This window comes from Melospiza melodia, chromosome 5 (assembly GCF_035770615.1).
Source record: "Melospiza melodia melodia isolate bMelMel2 chromosome 5, bMelMel2.pri, whole genome shotgun sequence".
NCBI classification, from domain to species: Eukaryota; Metazoa; Chordata; class Aves; order Passeriformes; family Passerellidae; genus Melospiza; species Melospiza melodia.
This window is the reverse complement of record NC_086198.1, coordinates 26,128,531-26,145,667: the sequence shown is the minus strand read 5'-3', so window position 1 is coordinate 26,145,667 and position 17,137 is coordinate 26,128,531. Positions and strand designations below refer to the sequence as shown.

General features: G+C 43.3%; 1 protein-coding gene across 13 annotated transcripts in view; it reads left to right on the top strand.

The window, feature by feature from the left end:
• The window catches only part of ADGRL3 (adhesion G protein-coupled receptor L3), a 491,811-nt gene that overhangs the window by 450,161 nt on the left and 24,513 nt on the right, over nucleotides 1-17,137 (top strand). For all 13 annotated transcript variants that reach the window (XR_010027766.1, XM_063156653.1, XM_063156644.1 and 10 more), the window contains 3 exons: nucleotides 2,409-2,577; nucleotides 5,333-5,458; nucleotides 8,029-8,125. Coding sequence is in view for 12 of the 13 variants with exons in the window: in XM_063156653.1 (XP_063012723.1) it covers nucleotides 2,409-2,577; nucleotides 5,333-5,458; nucleotides 8,029-8,125 (392 nt within the window). In the remaining variant the exon portion in view is untranslated. The remainder of the gene's footprint in view (nucleotides 1-2,408; nucleotides 2,578-5,332; nucleotides 5,459-8,028; nucleotides 8,126-17,137) is intronic.

Genomic DNA, 17,137 nt, shown 5'->3' with positions numbered 1-17,137 from the left:
ACCAGGTCTTGTTTTCTGAGGCACAACACTGTTAATGTGTGCAGTTTACACTGTTGGGGGTCTTCTAACCCACAGATTCCTTTCCATCACTGAAGGTAGCATATCTTCACTAAATAACTGTTTCATTCCTGCACACATCTGCAGCCAAAGGCTCTTTAATCAGATTCAAGAATGGGCTGTGCTTTAAAGCAGAATACTTTTCTGATTTCCAGGGAATAATTTTGAAAAGACTCTGGAAATGCAGGAAGCTTTTATCTGGGGATGAGAAAAGAGGAAATTGAAAAAAAAAAAGGGGAGGGGGGGAGGGTTTCCACTTAATTTGTTCTTCTTTTTTTTTTTTTTTTTTTGGTGAAAAAGAAAATTATTTGTATTTTATTAATTGGTATGCAACTAGGACAATAGCATGCTCTCACTGATGGTGGAATCTTGGGGAAAAAAATATCCCAAGTGACTAAAGCTGTAAACTTTATCTAGTGACTACCTTCCTAAAGAATTGTAAGAGTGTATTTTCAATTTGCATCACGCTAAATATTTATTAGTGGGATTGACTGGAAATGCTTCAAAGGAGCTGTTCTGGTCTGCTAGGTCCATAATAGTGATTTTTTAAAGAACTGTCTTAATAAGTGGTTACCTTAGGGAGCTCTTCTGGTCATGTGGTTAAATAATACATATTTTATAAACTTCAGTGGAAGACTTAATGCTGTGTTTTCATTCCAATACCTAAAGGGAAAAAAAAAAAAAAACAAACAACAAAAGACTTGAATACAACATTGGTATGCTTTTGTTTGTGACAAGCCCTGCTAAAGGAAAAGGATTCAAGGCTGTAGCTGCCATGGCATCTCCATAGCTGAGATTGTCTGTCTGACCTCTGCAGGGCTGCTTTGTGCCCCCAAATTGCTGCTGCTTCATCTTTCTCCCCCTTGCCCCATGCTCTGCTTAGCAGATGGGAGCCCAAACATGCCCAAACCCAGGCTGAAGGGGCTTGGAATCATAGGCAGGTCTTTGTCCCTGTGAGCCTCCTGGAGCACCTCAGGGGGCCTTGGGGCAGACAAGGAAACATAAGTGCTGGCTCACTGCAATCTTGTCTCATTTGGGATATAGAAGGGCTAAACAGGGAGGAAGGGGTGCAAATATTGGATAGCAGTGCATTCATTTTTATGATATTACACCTAATGGTAACAGAGGATGGCAGAAGAAAACCAAACCCTTCAGGTAAAGGGCAGATATTCAAAGTGCTGCTTGCTTCCCAGCTAGAAGTGGACTCCCTCCCCTGTGCAGCAGCAATTCCTTTAAAGTTGTAGGTAATACATCATGTGAAAACTAGGCTAGGAGCAGGACAGAGTTCCTACACTGCTTCTCACACTTCTTCTCTTGTCCTGGTCTTTGAAGATCAGTCTTTGAAAGGGTAATTTAGGAGATGACTAAATGTTGTTTAGCAGGGTAACATGGAATACTCCACCGGCCATCCCAGCAGGGCTTCCAGCTTTCCTGAAACACCCAAAACCCCTAAGATGCAGCAGCCATCCCATGTCTCCAGCTCTGTTGTCCAGGTAGAAAGTCAGTGGGAGAAAGCAAGCAAAAACCTCCTGCTCCCCCTGTTTGTTGGAACAACATTTGGGGCCGAGCACACCTCTACTACACCTCTACTCCCACTGCCCTCCTGAGGTGGAGCAAGTGATGATTTAGTTGTACAGCCCATGTGAAGAAGGATTGCCCCTCCTTTTCTCCAGGCAGAAGTGTGGCAGCAGCTCCCACGTTAGCAAATGTAGTGTGTGAGTGCCTGTACGAGTACACACGCTTCCCCTCGTCGCAGGGTGGAAGAAGTGTGAAGCAGCATAGCAAAGAACATCCTTGTGTGGAGTGGATCTGGCAAGCAGGGAAGGCTTGCCCACCTGCCTGTAGTTGTTTATCTGGCTTACAGGCATATGGGAGACTAGCTAAAATGCAGCAATACATGTGTCTTGGTGTTAAGTGTAAATAAAGAAGCTAATCCAGCTGGCAGTCCTGTGAAACCAGTGGACACTAAAAAAAGTGACAATCAGAGTTGTCATTTCATTTGGTTTATTTTCTTTCCCTCCATTTGCAGAAATAACATCTACATGTCATTTACATGCACACTGCTTTTACATATTTAAAAAAGAGACATTGTGGTTACAAATGTGCTTTGGTTATGATAAATTTCTATGCTCATAACACTTCCATTTCCTTGTATTTCCTCAAGCTTGAAGATTTGTAAACTGCATTCGGCTTGAAGACAAAAGCTCCCTATGATTTATTTTGAAATGCTGTTTTCTTCTTGCTAAAACCAGGGGCAAAATCTTCCTGCCTGTAGACACATGCCGTCTTTTGTGTAGCTGAAAAACCAATCCCATTCTTTTTTTCTTTTTTTTTTTTGTTTCTCCTGACAGGTCCTGGGTTATAGGTGCAATAGCCCTACTCTGCCTATTAGGACTGACCTGGGCATTCGGACTCATGTATATTAATGAAAGCACAGTCATCATGGCGTATCTCTTCACCATATTCAATTCTCTGCAGGGAATGTTTATATTCATTTTCCATTGTGTCCTCCAGAAAAAGGTAAGATGATGGTTCCCAGCAGCAAGAGAGGTGGTAACAAGGTGTTTTGTTGCCTAACAACCATAGCGTAGCATCGTCTGTGGGCCCTGAATTCCTATCACACAGATTTATCTCCGTGCACCTAATAAGGGTGGTATTTAGACTGGAAACGAGGAAGGTGCTGGGGAATGAGGTTCTAACAAGGACCTGTGGCAGTGGCATTTCAGCAGCCAGGGCCCTGGCAGATGTGTCAGAGACAAGGGAGAAGGCAGCTGTCAGTTTGCAGGGTCCTGCTGTCAGGGCTTTCCCTTCTGTCAGCCATATTCTCCTTCCTTGCATGCCAGTGTGAGAGGGGAGAGAATCCACCAGCATCCAGAAAGTGCTCCTGTGGCTGAGTGCTCACAGCAAAGTGGAGCTTTACATCCTCATTTGCAGCCCCTGCAGGAAATTGCCCCTTTCTGTGGCAGCATATGTGGGTTGATGGGATGTAATAGGGGCTGCTTCCCCTGCTTTTTTGAGAAGTGAGGGACCTGTGTTCTGCAGTGGTTCATTAGCCTTAGTATTGCTTGGGTCTGATGCGGTGTTTTGGAAATCTTCCTCAAAGCAAGCACAGCAAGTGCTTCTTGGTGGAAAATGAAGTATGCCCCAATTAACATTTGCAAGATAACAGTGGAGTAACTTAGATAAACTCCAGGGGGAAAAAGTAAACACAACAGAATGAAAATTCGGTGTTTATGTAGATCAAATTTACAGCCTCTGACAATCAGTAATAAGTATTTTTAAGAACCTTTTTGTTCTCTACTTAAATTTTGTTATACAGAGCTCTCCAATTCTGTGCATGTCTGCTGATAATTTGCATTTTACTTTCAAAAGTTTACTGAACCAGTAGGGAAGACTTTATGTGGATACACTGGTGCCAGTTTCTCAGGGTAACCAGTAACTTTTGGTGAAATAGCTATTGAGTAAAGTCAGGTCTGTGTTGAGATCTGTCCTCAATCTGAGAGCCACAGGCTTGCCCCTCTCTTACTCACATTTTCCTATACAGGCAAGGGAGATCTGACACATGAGAACATAATCAAATTTATAAAAAGTGAGGCAAGTGATGCCTTTGTAAGGATCTACAGAGCTATGTGCAAATGTCGTTCTTGAAACCAAAGGAGGACTTTTGGGGTTAAGAGTTTTATCCTTGTTGTTGCATCTCAGATTTGTCCATCTTAAGAAGTTTTAAAGCTTTATCTAGATGCAACTTCCTGCTGATGATCCCAAACCTTTCAGCAGGAAAGTTTCCAGGCAAAATGATAAGAGTGTAGGAAGCATCACCATTGCTTATTAAACCTGCAGGTGCTTCTCTGTGAGGAGTTTGAATTTTTTTTTTCTGCACTCTTCTGACTGGTACATCCTCTCAGCTCCAATGCACCCCGCAAAGGGTCAGTCCCTAGCCCAGCATCCCTGCACTGCTCCACAGCCTCCTTGCCCGTGGGGTTCTCAGTCAGCATGACAGAACCATTCTCTTTTCTGTCTTAAACCAATTTACACCCTTAAATCACCACTGATAACGGTGGAATTGTTCCTGATTTACGGCTGCACAGAGGGAAGGAGAATGCAGCTGGTACCTTGATGTGGGGTGGATGCACCTCTCTGACCTAAGAGCTGAGGGAGGTATTATTTAAAGGGAGAAAAAAAATTTCCTTTCCTATCTATCATGGCCTAGAAAATCGGCAAAGCACTGCAGAGAGGCGAGCAGTGGGTGGCTAATTAAAGCAATTGAATTATTTTCTCTCAGCAAAGGATTGATTAGGCACTCGAGCATATTGGGCACTTGTGGTATGTGTTTGTCTCAAGCGCTTAAGGAAGAGCCTAATGAAAAAGCTGTAATTTGCTATTTAAACAGTTGCTTCACAGAGTTGTGAAATGCTCATGGAGAGTTTGGCAAAACTGTACGGTTAACCGTGTGCTTCAAGGAATTGCAACTGGTGTTTTGGACATGCATGATGGCTTGGGGGGTTTTTTTGTGTCAATGGGAAACATGACCCTCTTTTGGCTCTTCAGTACAGTCTGCTCGCCTTTATCCCTGTCCCATCTGGTTTCTGGGTATTGCTGCCCATAAAAAGTCACACCTGAAGCTTGGTGGAAGGTTAGATCCTGTCCTGGCACAAGTCAGCGTAGCTCCTCTGAAGCAAAGGATGTGGCGCGGGTTTGACTACAATGCCCATTTAAAGCATGATTCGCTTGCACAGTGCTGTGGAAAAGCAGGCTCCAGCCATCCTTGAGCATTGGAAATATAATCTCTAATGCTGCTGGTTCTACTGTTTCCTCAAATTTCAATTTGACTGCAAGAAACTTTTTTTTTTAATAAAAAAATCAATAGCTTTCATATGTTTCTCTTGCAATTCTTCTTTCTTAGTCCCCTGCCAGAAGCAATAACTTTTAGTGCCTTGATGAGCCAATATGCTAGTTTATATCAAATCTACAACAATATTAATTTTCAGTCATAAATAGTGTACCTGCACTTTCTCCCATGCTCCTGTGATGTGCCTCAGAGGATGCTGTAGCTGGCTGGTGCCCACGAGCAGCTTTGCTGCATGGGAGCAGTCTCTTGTGGCATCCTCAGCCAGGAGCTCAGCTGCAAGGGGTACCAGGCTGCTTTCCCACACACTGCAGCAGGTTTTGTGTCAGTGAAACACTGAGGAAAAACCAGGGGTTGTGTTGACAATCAGAAGGCAGTGGGCTGGAGGAGGAGCTGCCTGCTCACCACCTCTGCTCTTTCCCTGACCAGGTCCGTAAGGAGTACGGGAAATGCCTGCGCACACATTGCTGTAGTGGGAAAAGTACAGACAGCTCCATCGGCTCAGGAAAAACCTCGGGGTCAAGGACGCCTGGAAGATATTCCACAGGCTCACAGGTAACCCACAATTTTGTCTGTGTCCTAAGGCCACGCCAAGACCCTTCTCAGCTATTCTGGGAGGAAAGCTCCTCTCGGCACCAAAGGAGCTGCCCTAGGCCACTCTGCAGTGCCCCTGCAGAGATTTCCCTCACTTCCAGACCTGAACTCAACACAGTGGTCTCCCATGAGATGTGATGGCAATTAAATGTGATGCCTCTCCAAGAACCTTCTGAATAGTTCTGTTGGGAATGAAAAGTGCAGACTTGCCTTCCAGAGGCAGGTTGGTAGTTATCGCCTGAGGTGTCCTGCCTGCTCTCCGTGGGAAGATTTTGTCAGCTGTGCTACATTCCAGTACATCCTTTAATTATGAGATGAAGGTTGTCACTATTAACTATTAACATGTACAAGAATGATGCTATAAGCCCCGAGTGTTTTTCTTGTAAAAAAATTTAAAGGCTACAAGTGTCTTGTAGCAGACTTCCCAGTGAAAGAGCTAGCTGTCTGACATGCAGTAGTTTGGTCTGTTCTGTGCCTCACACAATTTGTCTTAGCCTATAGACCTCTTAGGGAAAGCCATTGGGGTCAGACTGTCTCACTAAGCTACTAGATTTGTTGCCTTTGTTCACCTGAAAATTCAGGTTTTGTGCAGTTTGCACACTTAGCAGTTTTGAAGCTAACTTGTGTGTAGAGATGCAGATTTATGGATGAAGAGTTCATATAAAATGAAGAAGCTTATTTCTTAATCAATAGAAACCAAACACAAATTTATTCAGTATTAGTAATGGAAGTAATTATACATGACAGTTCCACTATTAAATTATAAAATACATGCAGCGAGTAACAGCTTATAACTTTCCAGCAAAACCTAATTTGCAATTTATGTCTTGGTGCAAATCATTATTTATTTGCAGTGGTTTCCAAGATGTCATCCAAAAGCTCTGCTTTGGTGTTTTCAAAGGTCTGGTAGCTATGCAGAGCAAATAAAAGCAATAGAATATAGAACCTCTCTCCAGCAGGCCGTCAAACCCCAGTAATGTCCAAAACTCAAAATATCCAGCAGCATTTAGGTGGCTGATTTGAAAGCCTCTGGTGTTACAAAACTTAGCTGCTGTGCTGGTGCCCTCCTCTCCAAGAAGGGTTGACTTCAATGGTCCCCCCTCTCACCAGTCCCAGAACAAGAGAACAAGCCCTTTTGAGGGTGAACTGAGTCTTATTTTGCCGGCAGAAGTGTGTTCTTGAAAGGATGGAAGTTCCTAAGGCCTATTGTAGCCAGGAGAAACCTCACACAGGTGATGGAGAATAGATGGAGATCAACCTAAGTTGTTGAAAACATTGGGTCCTAACTTTAAATAGAGAAGACCATGAGGAGGAAAGCTTCAAAGATCCCTTTATTCTCTGAGAAGCACATAGAAAACAGAATAATTAATCTACAATGGATCATGTCAGAGAAATAGAATAAATTAAATGTCCAGGTGAAAAGTAATTACTGTGAAAGATCATGGGCCTCATGTCACATGGTACTTCCATTTATAGAGAGCTAATGCATTATAAGGAGGTGCTGTTATGCCATGGTTAATGAGTAATCCAGGACTTTTCAGTCTGTGACCATATGATTAGGCCTTGCTAAATCTCTCATGGCTAAAATCTCACTAGAGAAACCACTGGATTTTTGGCACTTAAGAAAAACTTGGTCTGTCACAATGGGAAAAAGGCTTCCCAGTCCCCCATACCACCTACCATCACTTTAACACAGCCAGAGAAAACGTCCATCAGAGTCACAGACATGAGGTGAGGGAGAGTTTCCCTGGGACACCTGGGTTCTCCAGTCACCTTCATGCAGGAATTGGGATTGAACTGCTCACAAGATGCATTTTGCCTGATTTTTTGATATCTTTTGCAAGGTCTAGTTGGGGAGGAGTGAGACAGTGATGTAAATGCCACAGAAGCAGATACTTCACAGCATATTTGAGGAAGAAAACAGAAGGCCAACATATTCAGGACACTTTTGCCAGTAGCAGAAGCTATACCACAGATGGCAAAAGCATCACAGATTTTTCAGTATGGGAACAGAAGTCATTCATTTGTGAGGAATTTTTTTGCCCCCCTAAAATCCCCAAGATGGAAAATAGCCAAAGAAAACTTTGTTCATTAAGGGACACCAAGACACAAATCAAGTCTTCTGTTACACTTCACAAAAAATAAGAAACAAGTTGTCTGAGTATGAGAAGCACACGTGCTTCTGTCTTTGCGTTATTTTTCCATTATTTGGTGCTATATTGGTAAACCTGCAGCTGGCATGGGGTCTGAGTTTCTCTCATGCATGATTGATTTTTTTTTAAATTAAGATGTAAGCAATTCAAATCTACACTTTTTCTTTGAGCTAGGCATTTGTGTTACGAAGTAAGTCTGGCAGGGTCTGACATGCATGAGGCAGGTTACAACAAAACAGCAACTGCTTGCTTACAGCTGGCTAGAAGCAAGTCTCATCTTGAGCTAGACATGCCAGTAGCCATCCTTAGTGAGGCAGAAAGAAACCTCTCTACAGCTGCTAAAAATTCATTGCCTGCTGTGCTTCAATCCCTCTTCAGAGCCGGATTCGTAGGATGTGGAATGACACAGTTCGAAAGCAGTCCGAGTCTTCCTTTATTACTGGAGATATAAACAGTTCAGCTTCACTCAACAGAGGTAATTATAAATGGTTTTTCATATCTCTAACTCTTCTGATGGCTTTAAGGAGTCTGAAATATGCTACCTCTTTGTCCCCTGCCTTTTCCTCCTCACCCCAAACGTCACTGGATCCTGTTCTACCACCCAAGAAATGTTACAGTGATAAATGGGAAGAGATGTTATGGTGGTTGTTGCCTTCTTTTTCTTTTCTTTCTTTATTTCTACACGTGTGTTTTCAAGAATTGTCATTTCTGGAAGGAAGGTAGAAAAAGTGAAAGAGAGAAATGAAATAAAGTTGAAATCTCCCCTGTCCCTCAGAAAGCTGCTAGTGCCAGAAGCTGCTGACGTGTCAGGCCTCGTTGCTGACAGTGAAAATGGGCCATTGCAGCACTGTACAGCCTGTGTTAAGCATCACAGGAGTCCTGATTGTCCTGCATATGTAGCAATACTGTCATCTTTACAGAAGCAAAAGTCAACAGCAGAACATAGACGTAAGGAAAAACTGTGCTTGGAACAAAATTGTCTGTGTTGGTGTTAATATACCTAGTTTGAAGAAGTGACTGATGTGAACTTTACAGACATCTGTGGAGGAAAGGCTATCAGAAATGTATATGCCAAACAAAATGTGGTGTCTGGCACAAGGGGAAATATGAACAGCTTTTTTAAACCAAGTGTTTTTCAGAGAGTTGTAGGAAACAGAATACAAGAAAAAGAGCCTGAGAGGTTGTTTCCTTTCTCTTCCATACAGCTACTTCATGAATTAACCCTCAGCAACCAGATGCCAGACTCTGTTTTGTGTTATCTGTCCAGTTGATGGTGAAATTAAGAGAGGGTAGAATTGGGATTACTGGGCCTAGCTGTTCTCTCATGGCGATGAAAACCAATTTGTTTCCAGTCGTGATGGTTGGTGTGCAAAGCTCAACTGAGAATTGAGTTGGTACTTTGGTTCCTATTCAGTCTTTATTCTCACTGATTTTAGGGTGATTTTTGCCTGAGGGTAGGCTTGAAGGATTCTGACTGTGCTGAGTAATATTGAGTGGTGGGGGAACAAGGGGTACACGATTCTGTTCTCTGAGCATTATATGCACTGCCCAAATCAGTGCAAAGGAGGAAGGCAGTGTAAAATGGAGCTGTAGTGTTCTTCAACTCACTGGTCTTCTTTTGTGCCAGGATATTTTCCCTTTGCACTGAAGATGCATTAATAAAGTTGACTATAACATTTCATTACTGCAAATCCCTGATTTATCCACGCACATGGTCTTCACATCTCTCTCTGTCTCTGCATTAAAGACTGCAGAGCAGCAGTCTAGGTCTAATGGAGGGGGGAATTGGTTGTCACACAGAGGTTCCAGCAAGAGCCACTGTTTCCCTCAGCCACCCATCCCACTGCTCCATCTCAGTGGCAAACCAGAATGTGTTATGCATTAAATATTTGCTCCTCTAGTTAGCACAGAAGTTGAACTTGCTCTCTGATGCATCTGAGGTTACCAAGGACTTTGTTTTAGCAAACAGGATCTCCTGCCTTTGTTACCAAAAGAAAGGTGTCTCTCCTTTTTTGGTTGTGTACTTTTTTCTATGCCAAGAGGCAAGTATGTCTGTCAACTGGGACAAGCAAAGAGGTTTCAAGTGGACAACATTCATCCCAGTGTGGTGAGAGCCTGTTACAATATGTGCCTGTTATTTAAAGGTCAGTTGGGAAATGAACTGGGAGAGGAAGCATCTTCAAAGCATGTTTCCTCCAGATATTTTCCTTGTGTAAGGATACTTTCCTTCCTCCCTGGATGAGGTGAATCACCTGAAGGGCCTGAATCTCTCTACTGGCTACAGAAACAGCCTGATAAGTGTCCTAGAAGGGAAGCCTTTTAGGTAGAACACTGAAGTGACCTGAGTAAGTTTTACAGTTCTGTGGTCATCCTCCCTCTTTTTCACACAGGCAGGCACAATATTTGTTGTTGTTGGGTTTTGGGGGATTTTGTCTGGTAAACAGAAGTATCTGCAAAGTGGAGGTTAAAAATATGTCTATGGGAGATGGCATCTCCAAAGCAGCAGGTGGTCAGTTCCACATGGAAAAACACCTGACATCAACAGTATTCTCTCCAGGTATTTCTCCCTTTATCCTGTTTATTTCAGCTGAAAAGCAACATTTGAGGTCTTAGGGCTTTCCACAAAGAAAACTCTCCAGAGAACTGCAGTCAGAACAGAGCAGTGAGGCAATGTGTTTTTCACAGTTCTTGTCTTACTCTTAATATTTACATATATATTCATCTTTAAAGGAGCTGTTTCATTAATGTTTTATTTACAAGCATGCTATTGAGACTCAGAGGATTCAAATGTGAGCCTTGAACTGTATGGTCAGTAGCTTTTCTTGCCTGAGGTTGATACAACAGGGTCTTATTTCTGTTCAAAACTCCCCCTCCAGCTCTCCCAGCCTAGAAACCTTTTGCACAAAATTATCTGTATTGTCCCAAGTTAAACATTCTGTATGTGCTGGCAATTTCCCCAAAGCCTTCAAAGAGCAGTCTGTGTTCTAAAACAGGAAGAAAATGGTCCTTTGTCCCCAGAATTGTTCTAGCATCCAGGTCTTGGAGCTTGACTCCATTTCTCCATGTCCTGGGCCAGCACTGAGTTTTAACATTTCTGCTGGGGGAGCTGAAAGCAGTGAGACACCCTCTAACTGGGGTACTGTCTCATTGAAACCTGGTTTTTCCCTGATACCATTCATCATATTCACAGCCTCCTGCCACATGGTAACATCCCAGGCAAGACTGCTCTAGCTATCTGTATTTCCTGTATGATGACCTGCATTTCTGTATGACATCTTATCCCTTCTTCCTTCATGAACCTGCCTGGGCATCAGTCTGGAACATGGTATCTGAGTTAGTGTATGCCTCCTTTAGACATACAGCTGTGTCCTTTTCTGATTTAGCAGCTAACACACTGCTTATGGCTCTTTCAGCTTCATATTCTCTTTTATCTTCTATTCTGCCCTCTCCCTGCCAAGGTAATTGACCATAATGTGACTTATTTGAATTTGTCACACCAGGAATTTCACGCATAACCCCAAATATGCCTGATGTAATGTGGTCTGTAATGAAAACTTTATTCTGTCCTAAGGCGTATAAGACTATTTCAGATTATTTCCTGAAGGTAGCATCTAATTATTGATTAATAAAAAGTATGTCTGCCTTTGTTTCCCCTTGCTGCTCATTATGGCTTTGTAGTGATGTAAATTTGGGGTTGTTGTATCTCTGACATCAGGAGGAAGGGAAGAGAAACTGGCTGTGGATTTCCTTTTTTACTGTCGAATGAAGAGCATGCCTGTCCAGCCCATGATCATGGTCTCAGTTTCAGGATCCGGGGGGAATTCTGCTCCTTGCATTCCCACTCTGCAACTCTGTCCAATTTTTCACACCCTGGATCTGGCTGCATACTTTTTCTGTGTATTTCACATCCAACTTGTGCTCTACATTTATTTTCCTAGTGCTGAAAACTTCAGAGGTGTAAAAGCTGAACCAAGCTGATTACCTCATAAGTAGGAAAAGGAAGTTTCCCTTTGCCTGCAGGGTGTTTGGTGTGTGATCTTAATGCAGGCACTGGGATGCAGTGCTGAAAAAGTAGTTCAAAAAGAGTGCCTGTAGGATGGACTGTTTGCTGGAGTTCAGTGCTTTGCAGGCTCAAAAGTGGAATGTATGAAGGAGAAGCAACAGAGCTTGTCTGAGCTTTGGATGCATCCAGCTGGCCACCTCAGGATCGTGAGGGATGGGTCTGTTTGTACTTTTGAAGTGTTAATGTCAAAAAGCTCTGGGATAGCTCAACCAGCCTTGCAAACAAGCAGTCATAGCAATGTGACACCAGCCTATTTTTATCCATGTCTTAGGTGAGAGGTAATACAGTAATTACTGTCTCTCTTTGGATATGAGATAACTGGGTGAGAAAAAAAATCTTTATGAACTATGTGGTGCTTTGTTACTCTTCAGGTTTTCAAGCTGGGGGAAGGGAAGTGGTGGTATGATTTTTTTTCCAGAGGAAAAGTGGAAGTTATCTGTTTAAGAAGGGCCTGTTCCTTGTTTTGGGGAGACTCAAGAGCAGCAGAGCCAAAGGGCTGTGTCACTGGTGCAAGGCAGTGTTTTGTAAAACAAAAATGCTCAGATGAAGTTGCGTATATCAATTCAAGTTAGCGCAGAGTAGTTTTTCCCTCTTCAGAGAAATAACTGGGGCAGGGGTAAAGTCACCAGATTTCATAGAGAATAGAAACTGCTCCAGAAGTGTGTTATGTTGGGTCAAGTGCTGTTCTCCTGCTGTAATGCACCAACTCTTAGCTCTTAGTTTATAAACTAGACAGCAAATTTAATAGTTTATCCCAATAGCAGTCTTGGAATAGAAACATGAGTATGTACACTCTTGTCTTTATACATATATATATATATATATATATATATATATATATATAGCTCTCCATCCCCATCACTCTCATCCGTGGAGGTCCTCTGGAGGCACTTCCTGCTGCTCCAGTAGTGTGAAAGAAAAGAAACAGCAGGGCGCTCTAAGAGCAGAGCTGTGTCATGAGGGAGAGCACCTGGGAGCTGAGGGAGAGTCATGCACCATCCAAAACCTCAGTGATGGTTCATTGGGCCACAGGGGATTAAGGCAGGAGCCCTGGACAAGGTGAGGGGATGAGCCTGGTCCAGACCACCAGGAGATACTGGCAGAGACAGGGCTGGAAACTGAGCTACAAGGCAGGTCCAAGGTCCACAAGGCAAGGGCTGGGTGCCAGAGCCAGCAGGGCTGTGCCTTCCTGGTGTATCTCATCAAGATCACCAAGGCCTATGGGGGTCGTAAGGACCTCGAAAGCTGTTGCAGATGGGAGCCCAGGACCCCTGGCAGCTCTTCCTGAAGGATGGTAAGTCCTGAATACAAATTCATCCATGTGGCCCTAAGGGTCCATTCATGAGGGAGAAGGCCCCTGCCAGCAAACCCCATCAGGGCCATCACAAAGCCCTTGGATCCCCTGTATTTGCACAACAGATATAATCCCTGACTAGGAAAGCTGTGTTCATTCCCTGTTTGCTGCCATGCAAATGGACTGAAATGGGATATGGAAATGAGATATGGTATTGTTTGTCACTCCCCCTTGCTTTTTCTTCCCAATGCATAAGTACTGCTGCATGTTTCCTCTTCTGGGTAGCGTTCCAGAAAAAATACTTGATTTCCCTTTGCTTTATTATTTCTCCTCTGTGTTTTTATGTCAACCACAAAGACTTAATCTGAAACACACACAGGAAAAAGGGAAATTATTGCTACTGTTTTCAGAGGTAAGCAGTTTAATGTCAAATTCATGTGGATTTCTTCATAATGAACAGAACAAATTGAGCTCAAATTCAAACAGTGGGAATCTGAGTCAGAGAGGAAAATTAAAATGAAGAACATTAATATCCTGATTTCTAGCCCAACCGAGACCTGATTGTTTCCTAAATGAAATCTCCCGTCAAATTCCTTCCACACACCCAAAAATATAATTAAGCTGTGACTTCCAGGCTGAAATCGTAGCTGCACTGTGAATTCAGCAGGGACAACTGTGTGTGTTGTTTTCAGGTGGATTTACTTTCCTGCATTTTTCAGAAGCAGTTATTTAGAAAACACCAGTAGAAGGTTAAATTCTTCCTTTGGTAGGAGACTGTCACTCTGGAAGACAGGAGGTATAGGTTAGCCCTGAGACACTGCAGTAAGTCAGGTTTTGGTCACCAAATCTGCCCTTTCTGCTGAGAGATGAGGGCTGCTGGATGTGTCTCAGTGCTGCAAGATCAAGAAGTTTCACTTTAGCTGTCTGCAGGGATGATGGGTGCCATGGTGTGGACATAACTGGCCAATACAGCAGTGAAAACAGGGTGGAATTTGGTGTGCTGAAAAGCACAGGCAAGCAGGGGAGGAGGGAAAAAGGAAAAAAAAGGAAGGAGCAGAATTTGGATTCCCCAGGGATCTCAAAGCCCATCCTTGGTACACTTCAAAGTGCAATTGCTGCTCATTATAACCCATTTGCCAATGCTGACCCTTTGCTGCCTAGATAAAGCAGAGAGAAGGTGGAAATTTGGACAGTGGAAGTGCTACTGTTGTCATGCATCAGCCTTTCTCAAGATGCTTGTTTGCTCCTTGATGGATTAATATGACCAGTGTGACAGAGATTTCTGCTAAATTTATGTTGCATGTAAAACAAATAGCCAAGTTCTAGGAGAGATGGAAGTGCCTCTGCTCATCTTGGTAGGATATTCAGAGGACACCACTAAATAATCTATCACAGTCTGTCTCACTTCTTATCTACTCTAACACTTATGGCTTCTCTTGTGGGTTGAAGATATTAGAGAATAAATACTTCCTCCATTTTCTTTGCATTTGTTGTATTTTTTTATAGTTGGCAGCAAACAGTGCCCCAGTTTCTCCTGTTAAGTCAGTCAGCTTTCATGTCATTTCTTTCAGAGAGATCATTTTAGGGTGTGGGGACTTACTCAAATTAATGAGTTGTGGCTATATGAACATGCATGTTGGCAGCAGTGTTAATGGTCGCTTCTTTCCCCATTATTTCTTGTTCCAGTTGTGGTTCTGGGGTAAGCAGTTTTAGTGCAGAGGACTCACAGGATGTCCAAGGTGCCTGCAGTTGCTCTCCTTGATAATGAATGCATCTGTAGATAGCTGAAGGGAACTCACCAAAATATTCATGGATATGAAAATGCACATTATTCTTGGTTTCTGAGCACTTAACAGCTCAAAGACAATTGGGCTAAAGAAAAGTGTCCATCTTCTGCAGACACTTTGGTCTTGTGAGAACCATCACTGCACAGCTGGGTATGTGGTGTGGAGCAAGAGCCGCATCTGTTTAAAACTGAATACCCCCTGCAGATGCTGTAAAAGCTTTGAGCTCTGTTTTCAGTCATGCTCAGGGTTTGATGGATGTAAATGCAGAGGAATTATCAAAGCTGAACCTGTGTTGGCCTTTGGCAGGGACAGCAGCCTCAGTGACCGTTCAGAGACCATCATCTGTCAACGTGCAAATCTCACTTCTTCACTGTCATTGCTTCAAATCTAAAACAAAGCACTCTCCCCCCAACCTGTCCCTTTGTGCAGAGTGCTGAGAGGTGTCAGTGCCTAATGTTGTCTGTGCTGACCATTGCTGAGTTGGCAGGGGCAACCTGCAGCACGAACCTGAGGGATGCAGCAGTCCTTGCCCTTGAGCATCATACTTCACATGGCAAAGCCCTTAGTCCTGGGAAATTTATTCTGTGTGTCAAGGGGTCCATCGGTCCTGGAGCCTGGAGGCCTCTGGTTTAGCCACAAACAGCAGCAGCAGTGCCAGTCTCTTCCCCCTCTGGAATATGATTAGCTGTTCAGTTTCTAATTTTTTTGAAGTCAAGACTGCTACTTGAGAAGGGGGTTTTTGGAGGTGCTGCTTGTTTGGGGGAAATCAAGGGGTAAAAAGCAGGGTAGAATCCCTGACAGCACTGCCCTGCTAATCCAAAGGCAGCCTGTGGCCTGTTTTCCAGTTTCTCATCCATCCACAGCTGCTCAAATCCTACTCTTCACTGGGCAGATTGGTGTTCAAGGGTGCTCACTGTCCCAGCATCCTGAGTGCTTGTATTAGTGCTCACACCTCCAGGGACAGCCTGCAAAAGAAGTAGCATAGTCCATTTATATCAGAACTTCAAAATTTCCAGTCTACCCACTGCAGGAGGCTGTTCCTTTACCTCTCCATGTCCCCACCACCATTAGGCATTTTCCTGATGAAGCTCTTTGGTTTCATCCTCCCCACCCTTCTGCTGCTTCTGTTCCCTCTTGTGACTCCTGCAGACACACTTACTCTCCCCTGACCCCATGGATACCCCCTCCTGGAACCCACTGCCTAGATGGAGGGTGTATTTGGAGGGAGTAATCCACATGCCTTTGCACCAGTTCTGTCACAAGGGATTCCTGTTTGTAAGCCAAAGAAATCTCTGCAACCCTGTTAAGCAACTGTTGGTTTGGCTAAATGTCAGTAACTGGCCTCAAAATGAGCCATCCTGATAATCATATATGAAGTAAAGAGAAGTTCCAAGTAGGTGACAGCGGAAGAATATTTTCTCTTTGTAAGGTAAAGTCATCAGCCTTTTGGACTAGCAAATTGCTTCTGGTGGCTTTTATCTTCATCCCCCTCCACCCTTCTCAATCAGCTGTACATTTTATGCTAGAAAAATTATGATTTTCTGCATCAGGGATCAAAACTTAGGGAGTTTAACTCTTATTTCTGCCTATGTGCAAAATTAATCCCATTGTTGATATTCTCCTGGTTTATTTTGCCTCTCTGCTGCCTGGGACTGAGTTAGCTGAGATTTGTTGCAGTGATTTCAGTGAGTGACATGACATTCTTCCTCTGGGAGATATTATGAACTGGCTTTGATTTTAGGATTGACAGCCATATAATTGGAAGTTCAGTCATTAGGTGGATCAGCTTTAAAGAGGAAAAGTAAGGGCAAGGCAATTTCTGAAATCAGAGCAGGCTTTGGGGAGTATTAGATCTGGCAGAGTATTGCTGCAGAGCAGGCTTGATATGGTGACTGTGAAGGAGGAAGGAAGAAAGCACAGCTGCTTTTATAGATTCCTGGAATCATGGTCCAGTTTTCACCACAGGCAGGGCTCTCTGCACATCTTGGGTGAGGCCTCAGGTTTAGTGAGAAGTAAACAGGAACAATTGGGGATAATGCATGTTTGTATAGTCAAGATACAATGTGGTGTAAACCCTTGTAAGGGGTAGTGGTGTTATAAAGAAATGTCCCATCCTGGGACAATGTTTCTGCCCCAGGCAGTGAAAAAGTTATTAGCAAGTGAGCAAATACTTATAAATGGATGTGGACTAGCTGTGTGTTTTGAACATGGCCTGCAGATTATAATCCAGCAAAGGTTTGTCATCTAAAATCATTGCCAAAGAAAGGAAGGGGATAAAAAAAGAGACAAAGAAATACTTTCACTCCCCTGTCTCTGCATAAAAGCACGGGATGTTTCATGTGG